The sequence below is a fragment of the Acanthochromis polyacanthus genome, chromosome 20 (genome assembly GCF_021347895.1).
Source record: "Acanthochromis polyacanthus isolate Apoly-LR-REF ecotype Palm Island chromosome 20, KAUST_Apoly_ChrSc, whole genome shotgun sequence".
Taxonomy (NCBI): Eukaryota; Metazoa; Chordata; class Actinopteri; family Pomacentridae; genus Acanthochromis; species Acanthochromis polyacanthus.
In genome coordinates, this window is record NC_067132.1 from 4,025,598 (window position 1) to 4,038,887 (window position 13,290).

The window sequence follows — 13,290 nt, forward strand, 5'->3', positions numbered from 1 at the left end:
CCCTGTTGACTACTTTCTATTAAATAACTCAGAAAGCCTTGGAGTCTTCCAGTCTTTTCTTCAGGAGGAAATGACATCATGTGGAGCAGGTCATGTGATCTGGTATTAACACACTTCCTGGAGAGGTGTTTTGTCATGGAGAACTTAGTTGAAAATGATTTCTCAGACACAGATGCAATTTGTTATTTTCCATATAAAATTTGACATATTACCAAAACAGAAATATCTGTCATGATTATCTCAACTTAATAAAAAGAACACAATCTAAACTATTCCTGAATCAGCTCATTTTATTATAGTTTAGCTCATTGGAAGGTGGTTGGTATTAAATTGAGTTGACATTATAGTGATATCCAGTCTTTTTTTTTATTAATAAATGACTGTTTCCATAATAAATAATCATGGAATTTGCAAAGTCATGATCATAATGAACATAAAAAGACATTCGATTTTAACATGTATGTAAGGTCAACCCGGTCTCACGGGGATTCGTGAAACTGTCACGTAAGTTTTAGTTTCGGTTTCGTGCGCACCAACACGATTTCGTCATGTTTTTCGTGCCGCTCACCACGAAATGTTTTTCGCTGTCGTAATCACATCTGAAAGTGGTTTATACCGGCGGATTCATGACGATCTAAGCTGTCCATCGGCGTATACTGCTTGTGTGATCGCGTTTGCGGCCGCCGGCCGCCGGACATTCTTGAAATTCCTATGCAAATTGGTAAGTGTACCACCGGCTGGTTAGGTTATGGTTAGGTTATAGGTTATGGTTATGTTTAGGGACGATGTCATGCAAAATATAGCGTTGGATTCGCCACGGTTTTACATTAAAAATATAATATACACATTCTTTTGAAATACATTCTGAGTGGCACGAAAAGTCCGCCGTTTAAAATACATTGGTGCGCATTTCGTGGTGAGCGGCACGAAAAACATGACGAAATCGTGTTGGTGCGCACGAAACCGAAATTAAAACTTACGTGACAGTTTCACGAATCCTCGTGAGATCGGGCTGGTAAGGTATATCCCATGGAACTCAAAAGTCCCTCAGTTATATCCTGATCCAGCTTCATCGTGGAAATCTCAAAGACCTCTATTTGTTTCTATACACACGTGGACAAAATTGTTGGTACCCCTCAGTTGAAGAAAGAAAAACCCACAATTCTCACTGAAATCACTTGAAACTCACAAAAGTAACAATAAATAAAAATTTATTGAAAATTAAATAATCAAAAACAGCCATTACTTTTGAATTGTTGATTAACATAATTATTTAAAAAAACAAATAAGGAAACAGGCCTGACAAAAATTGATGGTACCTCTATAAAAGATTGAAAACTATTTGACCAGAGTGACATGATTAACTCAGGGTGTCATTTAATTGACATCACAGTGTTTCCAAACTCATAATCAGTCATCCTGCCTATTTTAAAGGGAACAAGTAGTCACCCTGCTGTTTGGTGAAAAGTGTGTACCACACTGAACATGACAACAGAAAGCGAAGGAGAGAATTGTCCCAGGACATCCGAAAAAAAATGATAGACAAACATCTTAAAGGTAAAGGCTATAAGACCATCTCTAAACAGCTTGAAGTTCCTGTGACAACAGTGGCTCATATTATCCAGAAGTTCAAGACCCACGGGACAGTAGCCAACCTCCCTGGACGTGGCCGCAAGAGGAAATTGATGAACAAATTGAAGAGACGGATCGTGGATTGTATCCAAAGAGGCCCAGAGCAACCTCCCAAAGAATTTAAAGGGTAACCCCCAAGGCCGAGGCATACTCAGTGTCCAGATCGCACACATTCGATTCGTTGTTTGAGCGCAAAGTGGACTTTCATGGAGACGACCAAGAGAGCGACACCACTGCGGGAAAAAACTCATAAAAAAGCCAGACTGGAATTTGCAAAAATGCATGTTGACAAGCACAAAGCTTCTGGAGAATGTCCTTTGGACAGATGAGACCAAACTGGAGCTTTTGGAAGGCACATCAACTCTATGTTCATAGACTCAAAAACCAAGCATACGAAGAAAAAACACTGTCCCTACGGTGAAACATGGAGGAGGCTCAGTAATGTTTTGGGGCTGCTTTGCTGCATCTGGCACAGGGTGTCTTGAAAGTGTGCAAGGTACGATGAATCTGAAGACTATCAAGGCATTCTGGAGAGAAATGTGCTGCCGAGTGTCAGAAAGCTTGGTCTCAGTCGCAGGTCATGGGTCTTCCAACAGGACAATGATCCAAAACACACCCAAAACACCCCAAGAATGGCTGAGAGAAAAGCGTTGGACTATTCTAAAGTGGCCTTCTATGAGCCCAGATCTGAATCCCATTGAACATATGTGGAAGGAGCTGAAACATGCCATTTGGAGAAGACACCCATCAAACCTGAGACAACTGGAGCTGTTTGCTCATGAGGAGTGGGCCAAAATACCTGTTGACAGCTGCAGAACGCTCATTGACAAATACAGAAATCGTTTAATTGCAGTGATTGCCTCAAAGGTTGTGTAACAAAATATTAAGTTATGGGTACCATCATTTTGTCCAGCCCTATTTCATTAGTTTGTTTTTTTAAAATAATTATGTTCATCAACAATTCAAAGTGATGGCTGATTTTGATTATTTAATTTTCAATAAATTTTTATTTATTGTTACTTTTGTGAGTTTCAAGTGATTTCAGTGAGAATTGTGGGTTTTCCTTCTTTAACTGAGGGGGTACACAACAATTTTGTCCACGTGTGTATCTATGGTGAGAAGTGATAATTGCAAGTGTGTTTTGATAGAGATCTACCAATATTTTTTTGCTGTGTTTTGTCTGTTAGTCTATTTTTTAGGGCTGATGCCAGTATTGATTATTGGTAGTGAGATGAACCAGTGTTTGGTATCGATTACTGGTAGCTGAGAAAGGCTGATAACTGATATCTGCAGCTGATATACATTAAGAGTTCTTTATTGACATCATGTGACAGCAGAGAGCCTGTCTTTCATAGCAGGGTTGTCTATTAATAATTCGGTTAGTTCATTACTAATGATTAATAGAACTGAATATGTTCAATAGAAATCAGAGTGATGACATTTGAGCATCACATGGTGCTACAATGCTCTCCTCTGTTCACTGTGAGATCAATTGAGATCAATAACATTTTGCCTCTTGGACTTCTGCCCTCCATTCTTCTCTTATCTTCTTAATCTTCATCTGTTTTATGACTATCTCCCACAGGTCTCCTGAAGTTTTGAGGCTCAGTGTGACTGTTTTGGAATGCCTGAATCCTCCTAACTCCTGGTTAATCCAAAAAATGAGCAAAAAGACACACTCAAACTGGCCCCATCCTTATTCCAGTTTGAAAGGGTGAATTACCTAACATTTCATTCTCCATAGAGTTGGAAGAAATGCACAAATTAGCTATTCAGACCAAAACAGCTTTTGTACCAGGCTGTTTATTTCTGTATATGGAAGTAAACTTGCTTTTGGACAATGCATAACCAAGTACCAACCAACCAAGCAAGATTTGTGTATTAGAATTTTACAAGACACATTCACTCCGTAGACACATTGTCAAAGAAACCATCATTGCTCTTTAACAATCAGAACTAGGATTCACAAACAAAATGCCAAATCAAAGTGTCCAGATCTGGCCAGTCTGCCATGAGCACTGGTTTTTACTGCCCTAAGATAGCATACAGACCAGGTTGTAGTGGTTTGGCTGAAACACACTAGCAGTCCTAAGTCTGAAGTTTGTTCTGGTGCTGGGACATGAACCTGTGAGGGGTCAGTGGCACATACACTTACTCTCAAGTGCACATCCGGCTGTGCTTTCATCCGTGAATTAGGGGTGTAACGGTACACTCAACCGTTCGGTACAGGCCCGTTCGGTTACATCCCTACCGTGAGTACATGTAACTGTTGCTTAAGGTCACCCAGCCTCTTGGTTAAACACGCAGACGAAAACCACAAGCTTTACTTCTGTGATTTTTACTCTGTGGCAGTTTGCTAAACCTTCACATTTTCAGCTTTACACTGAAAGAATACAGGAATTTTATTTCTCAGTGTTTGAGAAATAAAATTCAGGTAACACTTTATAATAACTATACACTATTAAGCATTAGTTAAGCATTGGTTCAGCATAATTTCAGCATTAGTTAATCCTTAAATCCTCATGAACTCATCATGAATTCACCATTAGTAATGCATTACAAAGCATTAGTAAAGACAGTTTTAAATGTTCAACTAACACATTATTAAGCATTAGTTAAACATTAGTAAAGTGCTTAATTCATCGTTAACTCATCATTTCTAACTAATTAGTTATACGTGCATAATTAATCATGAATTCATGATCTGTATGACATTTATTATGCATTACTAAGCACTTAATAAACCCGGTTAAAAATGTTTTGTTGCTCATTGATAATCTCAGTTGTTAATACTTTATAAAGGGTTAGCAACTGTGTTAGTATATGATTTACAAACACATATTCATACTCAATGAATAACTTACTAATGCGGTTACTACTCATTAGTTAAGTATATTCCGTGAGCCCATCTAAAGTGAGGACTATCTATGCTTTATAAAGCATTTATAAATGACACAGAAGCAAAGACATACAAAGTGTCAGTTTTATTGGTCCCAAACAATACAAGCTCTTTTAAATACACACTTTAAACAAATACAATCTATAAAATTTCAAGTAAACTTGACAAACATCTTCAAATAACAACAGTCTGTGATCGTATAAAATAGAAAAATAAAATACAAGCTCTTTTAAATACACACTTTGCAATCCTTAACATTTCAAGTAAACTGGTGAACACACACACACCAGAGGTAAGTGGCTGCCTGATTCTGGGATTCCGCCAGTGCCTTGAAGTGCACAAAGTGCTTTACAGTAAAACAAATATACCGTTTTCAAATATTGCAAGATAACACTAGATAATTTCTGCAACCTGTTTGCCTCTACGATCAGCTGTCATCTCTCCAGCGGGTTCTCTCTCTGACTTCCGCATTTGAGAAAAATAAAAAACCCGCGCGGTCTCGCTCTCCAGAACCGCGGAGGAGGCTGGGACTTGGAGGACTCTGGGACGTGTAAGACGCTACTGCGCATGCTCTTACCGTCAAAAACGCTAGTGCGCATGCTCCAAAATGCAGACGTCACGCTGGAGAGATGAAAGCTGATCGTAGAGGCAAACAGGTTGCAGAAATTATCTGGTGTTATCTTGCAATATTTGAAAACGGTATATTTGCAGCGTGACTTCTGCATTTTGGAGCATGCGCACTAGCGTTTTTGACGGTAAGAGCATGCGCAGTAGCGTCATACACGTCCCAGAGTCCTACAAGTCCCAGCCTCCTCCGCGGTTCTGGAGAACGAGACCGCGCGGTTTTTTTATTTTTCTCAAATGCGGAAGTCGGAGAGAGAACCCGCTGGAGAGATGGCAGCTGATCGTAGAGGCAAACAGGTTGCAGAAATTATCTAGTGTTATCTTGCAATATTTGAAAACAGTATATTTGTTTTACTGTAAAGCACTTTGTGCAATTCAAGGGCACACACACACACACACCAGAAGTAGGTGGCTGCCTGATTCTGGGATTCCGCCAATGTAATTCAATGGGAAACGAGCGGATTCCTCCTCCTGCAACTTTTACCTTTGGCAGGAGGAGGAATGTACTCGTTTCCCATTGAAATGCACTGGCAGAATCCCAGAATCAGGCAGCCACTTACCTCTGGTGTGTGTGTGCCCTAAAGGGATAGTTCACCAGTTTACTTGAAATGTTAAGGATTGCAAAGTGTGTATTTAAAAGAGCTTGTATTTTATTTTTCTATTTTATACGATCACAGACTGTTGTTATTTGAAGATGTTTGTCAAGTTTACTTGAAATTTTACAGATTGTATTTGTTTAAAGTGTGTATTTAAAAGAGCTTGTATTGTTTGGGACCAATAAAACTGACACTTTGTATATCTTTGCTTCTGTGTCATTTATAAATGCTTTATAAAGCATAGATAGTCCTCACTTTAGATGGGCTCACGAAATATACTGAACTAATGAGTAGTAACCGCATTAATATGTTATTCATTGAGTATGAATATGTGCTTGTAAATCATATACTAACACAGTTGCTAACCCTTTATAAAGTATTAACAACTGAGGTTATCAATGAGCAACAAAACATTTTTAACCGGGTTTATTAAGTGCTTAGTAATGCATAATAAATGTCATACAGATCATGAATTCATGATTAATTATGCACGTATAACTAATTAGTTAGAAATGATGAGTTAACGATGAATTAAGCACTTTACTAATGTTTAACTAATGCTTAATAATGTGTTAGTTGAACATTTAAAACTGTCTTTACTAATGCTTTGTAATGCATTACTAATGGTGAATTCATGATGAGTTCATGAGGATTTAAGGATTAACTAATGCTGAAATTATGCTTAACCAATGCTTAACTAATGCTTAATAGTGTATAGTTATTATAAAGTGTTACCAAAATTCATTACTTCCTATACTTCAGTGAAATTCAAAGATAGATACAGACGTTAGATCTCTGTGGAGCTGGAGTCAATGCGTGCTTAGCCTAGCTTAGCATACAAACAGGAATCGAGAGTAACAACCAGATGGGAGGATACCAGAAAGCTGAAGACATGTGACTCTTCTGCTCTCATTAGTGAATCAATTATTATTACTACCAATTTGGTAATATATCAAATTAATTCACTGTTTAGAGCCAGTTATAGGTTACAGCAAATGGAATACGACAGAATAAACGCCACACACCAGCATGACAACATATTTTACAATAAATTAACAACTTCAAATGATGTAATGCATTTTTTTCTCCTTTTCTAATTGACCGACTCAACATTTCTGCTTTTTAACCCCTGCAAACTGGAGCACTTCTCTCAAAAAAGTAAAAGACATGGACAGAGTGAATATGTAGAGTTACCCAGGCTATCCAGCCAAGCCTCGTCCTCCTCCCACTCCTCCTCTCAGGGTGACTGGGAGACAGCAGTCCCAGCTGGAGACACATGCCGTCCATCACACACATGCACAGGTAGACTCTGGATCTCCTCTGTCTGCAGCATCTGACAGTTTCTGACGGCTACCATAAACTCCAGTCCATGCAGGTGAATCTCCTTCCACGTCTGTCCAGACAGTCCATCTCCTCTCTTTATTACCTTTCCTCCTCCTTCTGCTTCCTCAGCTGTGTAAAGCTCCAGCAGTTTGACCCAGTGCTTCCTACTCCTTCCCTTGAAAATCTGAATGAGTTACCTGGATCGCACTGATTCCTGCTCTCCTGCTCACCCCCTCCCTCCCTGTCTTCCTTCCTATGGTGGTTATTTTTATTCCCTTGTCCTCAGGAAGCAAGTACAGATCAAGTTCTGGGCCCATCAGCATTTCCAGGGGCCCACAGCAGCAGAATAGGAAGGCAAACATGGAAATCCAATCACCCAGCTGGACACCCTCTTATTAACCGGGGACGACCGACGCAGACTTTAGAAGGACAACGACATGTGACATAAACTCATAGGCAGTTTTTCTTTTTTTTTTTTACCACTAAGACAAATGATTTTTCATGGGATTGCCATTTGATTTGCACTGAACTCTGCTTATCCAGTGACCAGGCACAATCTGGCAGCATCAGAGTTAACAGTTACAGATAATGAGGCCCAGTCCTCATCTCAAGGATGCTGAAAGACTCAGTCCTTCAAGATCCACAGCTTAAAAATCCATGTAGAAGTCACCAGGCTTGAATGACACCTCTCTTACAGCAAAGGTTAGATGCTAGACAAAGTGCATTTCTAAGGACCTACTCGTGATGGAAGGAGCACCGTCTGAGGAGCTTTATTTTTGCAGTTTACCACTGCAGGCACATTGTGAGCTATTCTATCAGACTGACTGAAGTACTTTAATGCTGAAGAAAACTTCCCAACTGTGGTTCTCATTTAAGTTCTGGAGTTAGAGTATTTCTCTATGATTTTAAAGAGAATTTGTCTAAATTTGTTCACAACAGACATTGGGATGGAGCTGCATGAGTTTCTGTATCATTTCAGCCCTGTCACTGCAGTATGTACATGCACTGTATTCACACTGCAGAAAGTGCAGCGTGAATGAAAATGAACTCAAACACATCATGCAGGCATTTACTGCTTAAGGATCAGTGGTTAGCACCGTCGCCTCACAGCTAGAAGATCCCTGGTTCACATCCTGGTCTTCCTGGGATCTTTCTTCATGGAGTCTCCATGTTCTCCTGTACATGTGTGGCTTTTCTCCAGGTTCTCCTGTACATGTGTGGCTTTTCTCCAGGTTCTCCAGCTTCCTCCCACAGTCCACAAACATGCTGAGGTTAACTATTGACTCTAAATTGCCCGTAGGTGTGAATGTGAGTGTGATTGTTTGTCTGTATGTGTAGCCCTGTGATAGACTGTTACCTGTCCAGGTGAACCTTCACCCTCAATCAGCTGTGATAGACTCCAGCCCTCCATGACCTTAATGAGCATTAAGGAGTGTACAGATAATGGATGCACTGACTCCCACGCAAAATCAACCAAATCATTCTCCAATGATTCATTCTTTCCAAATACAGTTATTCAAGTTATCTGGTGAAAAATAAAATATTAAAAGGTCAGTTTTGATTGAGCTGTTGGTGTTGCTAATGATCCACAAATCAGGTGAATTTGCTTTACAGACTGACTGGTTGTAATCTGGGTGAGACATACTGAATTGATTTTTTTCCAAGTCAAATGAACTGAATTATTAAAAGTAATTTCAGGATTTTTTTTTATTGCTATATGACATTGCAGACTGCTTATCTCCAGATTATCCTGTTTTTTAAAATGTTTTTATTAATATTAGCAACATATATGCAGTTTCATGATAAAACTACCGTGTATTTTCTGCTCTTTTACACCCCTGTGTATACAGGGACACAGACACAAGCTGCAGCAAGAAGACAAAGCCTTAAAAGGTGGATTTGAAAAATGACCCTTCATCTGTCTTGACATGTGCAAACACATTCATACCTGTGTGATATTTCTCACCTCTCAGAACTGAAAAAAACAACACAGTGTCTTACTTTACATGATACTTGTATGTATATTCATCCCTCACACCTTGAGCTTTAAATGTGACTTCAGTTTGACAGCGATGATAAGTCATGAAGTAGAATAAAATCCAATTATCAGTTCAACAATCTCTACTCCAAGCACAAAGATGACACATCAAACAAACTCGAACTGTCCAGGTTCTTCAGGTAAACGGTTGTTGCAGTTACAAACAGCTCCAGGTGTTTTACCACCTCCTTCTGGACTGCAGGAGGGCTCACCATGATCCATATGTAACCAGAAAAACCAACATTCCACTGTACTAACATTTGTAATCTGTGACTTTTGAAAGCTCACTGGACATTTTCATGCCACAGCTGTCACCAGAGGGGATAGATCAGCATCTACATGGCAGCTAATTCTCTGGATTTCACTATAACCTTATGAAGTCAGAGCACTGAAATCATCCTTACTCCAGCTGATCAGCTGATTTTATTCACACATCATTTACTCAGCTACCAGCTGACCATCCATCCATCCATTCTCTATACACCGCTTTATCCTCACTAGGGTCATGGGGGTGCTGGAGTCTATCCCAGCTGACTCAGGTGAAGGCAGGGGACACCCTGGACAGGTCACCAGTCTGTCACAGGGCTACATATACAGACACACAATCACACTCATATTCACACAACCATTTACCATTTCACACCTACGGACAATTTAGTCACCAATTAACCTCAGCATATTTTTGGACTGTGGGAGGAAGCCGGAGTACCCGGAGAAAACCCACGCATGTACAGAGAGAACATGCAAACTCCATGCAGAAAGATCCCAGGCCCAGACCGGGATTTGAACCGGGGATCTTCTTGCTGCAAGGCGAAAGTGCTAACCACTACTCCACTGTGCTACCAGCTGACCAGGATCATCCAATCAACAAGTGTTGTATGCTACCTCTTATACCTGTTTTATCACTGCGGATCCTCTGTTGTCAACAGCCCCACCACCCTAACCTTCTCCTTCCATCACTGAAGCTTTAGCAGCCTTGCTATCCTGTATGTATTTCTATATATCTGATAGCCTAGACGCGCTAGACCCAGCTCTTAAGACACAAGGGTCTAGGAACGCTCGACAGGGAGGGAGGCGGGCTAAAAGGTTGTCTTTCAAATCACTCTGCAGCAATTGGGTAGGTATACAACCAATCAGTGCAACGAATAGGCTGACGTAGTTCCGAGAGCACCGGGGGATTGTGGCTAAGTCCCATTAGCTTCCCAACCAGCGGAGCCAACTGGTATATTAAGGATTTGCCATATCCCGTCGGCATAAGTCCAAATACGTCTTTCTTCTCAATGAAACACTTCAGTGCCGTCCTTTGTTTATCTTTCAAGTTGAATTTTAGCTTCAAATCTTTAAGGGCTGTGGCCAAAGCTGAGTCGAAAGATAACTGTTTATTGTGCGCCGGTTGTTTCTATCAGAATCGTCGCGCCTCTGTCGTCACTTAGTTACGCCCGCCTTCTGACTCTACACTTCATGGTGATTGGTTCGGCCAGTTTTAGGAGAATCCAGCCTCGAGCCTTATGGAGGGTAACTAGACCCACCCTGGCAGAGAATTAAATTCGTTGCCGTGGGTTGTCTAGCGCGGCTAGGCTATATATCTGATGCTGTATCTGAAGTGTTGGAGGATTTACTCTCAGCAGGATCCTCCGTGCTGCTAGACTCTACAGATATTAGGAAACAACGGTCAGTTCTGACTGAACTGTGCACAGTACTGATGCTGTCCTGTTTTTATTGGTGTAGCTGCATCTTGTTGGCATGACTAAACAAAGTAAGCTGTAATAAAGAAGTCAGACAGTAGATACCGAGTGGCCAGTGAAAACCCAGAAACCTTCATAAGTATAAATAAAGGCATGAGGCGCAGTGAGACTCACGGGTGCTGTGCCCTTCTTGATGGTTACGCTGGGTGTGGTCGCCCTCAGCGCTCCGGTGACACCATGGTAGTACCGGAAGCAGACCTGGGTCTCAGCTGTGGAGGACAAACAAGATGCAAAGGATCATGGACAGAAAGTTAGGCATGGTTTCCATCAGGAGTTCAGCATGTTACACGACAAAAATGACTGTGGGTGATGATTGTACAGGATTGGTGATGATGAACTTTGAAACACTGTCCTGACACTCATGTTCTGATGTGTCCTAAATCACTTTTCAATAATTCAAAGGACTTACTAAAAATCTGAAATCATACAAAGTAATTTATTTATGTGTCTGTATAACATTATATGAAGCATCAAACGTTTATAAATACATCAGTTAAAACAACATTTTTACCATTAAATTACTTGTTAAGGGATAAGTGATGACCTTTTTGTTCTAGTCTACGTAAACTACCTAATTGGAGAAATAATCAGTGACAGCTGATAGGTGACACTAATCACTCTGTTGGAAAACTGGGAAACCAGGGCAAAAAAGCAAAAGGCTTGGGGGCACGAGCAGATTAAGGTCATAGTAAAGCTCCGTGTTTTTCAGCGTGTTTGGCCAGACACACTCAGCCAAGAAGAGAGGAAACACACAGCAACACATACCGGCTGAATCTGTGATGACTACTTCAGCTATCTGGCTCCCATGAAAGAAAGAGGACAACACAAATGTACCACTTCTTTCTACATTTACATTATGAATCCAGTTCTCAGTTTAAACGCAGACTAAGGACAACACACTCCAAAAGTCTAGGGATCCTTTTAAATTCTAGTGGAAAAGACTCAAAATATCCATTGCAAAAGGTACAGATAACTATTTTTAGACAATATTAGGGTGTGGGATGCTGAACTGGTGCAAAAGATGGTGATCAAGTAGAGAGATTCTGAGAGATGAGAGGATGTTATGAGCAACTGATGACAAATGAGTTTAGACAAAAATTGGATCATTTTTGATAATGATCTTATGTGAATGTGCAGAAGACCAGATTTAGAAAACAATGCTCTTAAAATGTTGCACTTTTCTCTATAACAGACACACTGCAGCTGTCCTACACTGATAATTACATCAGAACCAGCAATGTGCGCCTCAAAGTTACCGTATATGACAGCCATCCTCAGCACTGAAACACGGCTTACAGTCACACATGAGGCATAAATTATATTATAATTAATTAAATTATAAATTATATTATATAATGCTATATCTTGTTAACGTTTTATTGTTTTCTTCTCAGATATGGTGAGATGGGGAGCAGAGACTCCAACAACTGGACGGCATTATTAGCTACAATGATTGGTCCATCGGTTCATCCCTTTCCTCTGCCTATCTGGTGTCAGGTCTCAGAGGCAGCAGGTGAGCCTGGTCCCTCCAGACATCCGCCTTTCCAGCATTCCTTTTCAACAACTTCTGGGGGATCCCAAAGCGTTCCCAGGCAGGATGAGACACATATTCCCTTTAGCAAGTTGTGGGTCTAACCAAGGGTCTCTGCCAAGTTGGACATGTCCAGAAAACCTCCAAAACAAAATCATGTAGGTGGCATCCTAACATAAGAGGTCTCATCCGATCTGTAAGGCTGAGTCAAGCCACCCTACAAATAAACTCAATTCTGGCCGCTTGCTTACCGGATCTCATTCTTTCAGTCGACACCCAGGGCTCTTCACCATAGATGAGAGATGGAACAAAGGCTGACGGATAAATCAATAGTTTTGCCCCTCGGCTCAGCCTCCTCTTTACCAGGACATTACTACAGACTGCGAAAAATTATTCAGCTACATTAATTCCTTCAGCTTCACAAATGTGATTACGGCTGAAGTGTTATCCACAGAGAAGGGAGAACTTTTTACAAAAAGGAATGTAGTAGCGTACACTTCCTCCACCATCTGTGTTATTTACCACTTTCCCAAAACCCACCAGGAGGTTTGAAAGGAAAGTTTTCAACAATGGTCAAAATGGTACTATTTATCTGAGTGAAAACAGAAAAAATATCCACAACAACCTAAAGCCGGGATGTCAAACACTTGCAGGACCACTTTGTAAAGTGTCAAAATTCCACGGAAGACGTTAACTATAAATTTCAAATAACTTCAAGACCATGACAAGCTGTTTTGATCATAAAGTAAAATATTAGATTGTTCATCATTTTCTGTAATTTTGTTTCTCTTTTTTTGCAATATTTTATCTTGTTTTTGTTGTTTTTTTTGTCTTTTTAGTCATTTGTCTCATGCTTTTGCTTTTTTGGATTTTCTTTTTGTCTTGCTTGTGTTATTTGCCTT

The 13,290-nt window shown here is 40.3% G+C and overlaps 1 protein-coding gene across 3 annotated transcripts in view; it reads right to left on the reverse strand.

Moving 5' to 3' along the window:
* Positions 1-13,290, reverse strand: part of LOC110970495 (E3 ubiquitin-protein ligase HECW1) — a 148,093-nt gene that overhangs the window by 98,011 nt on the left and 36,792 nt on the right. For all 3 annotated transcript variants that reach the window (XM_051940343.1, XM_051940341.1, XM_051940342.1), the window contains one exon: positions 10,972-11,066. In XM_051940343.1, coding sequence (XP_051796303.1) covers positions 10,972-11,066 — 95 coding nt within the window. The remainder of the gene's footprint in view (positions 1-10,971; positions 11,067-13,290) is intronic.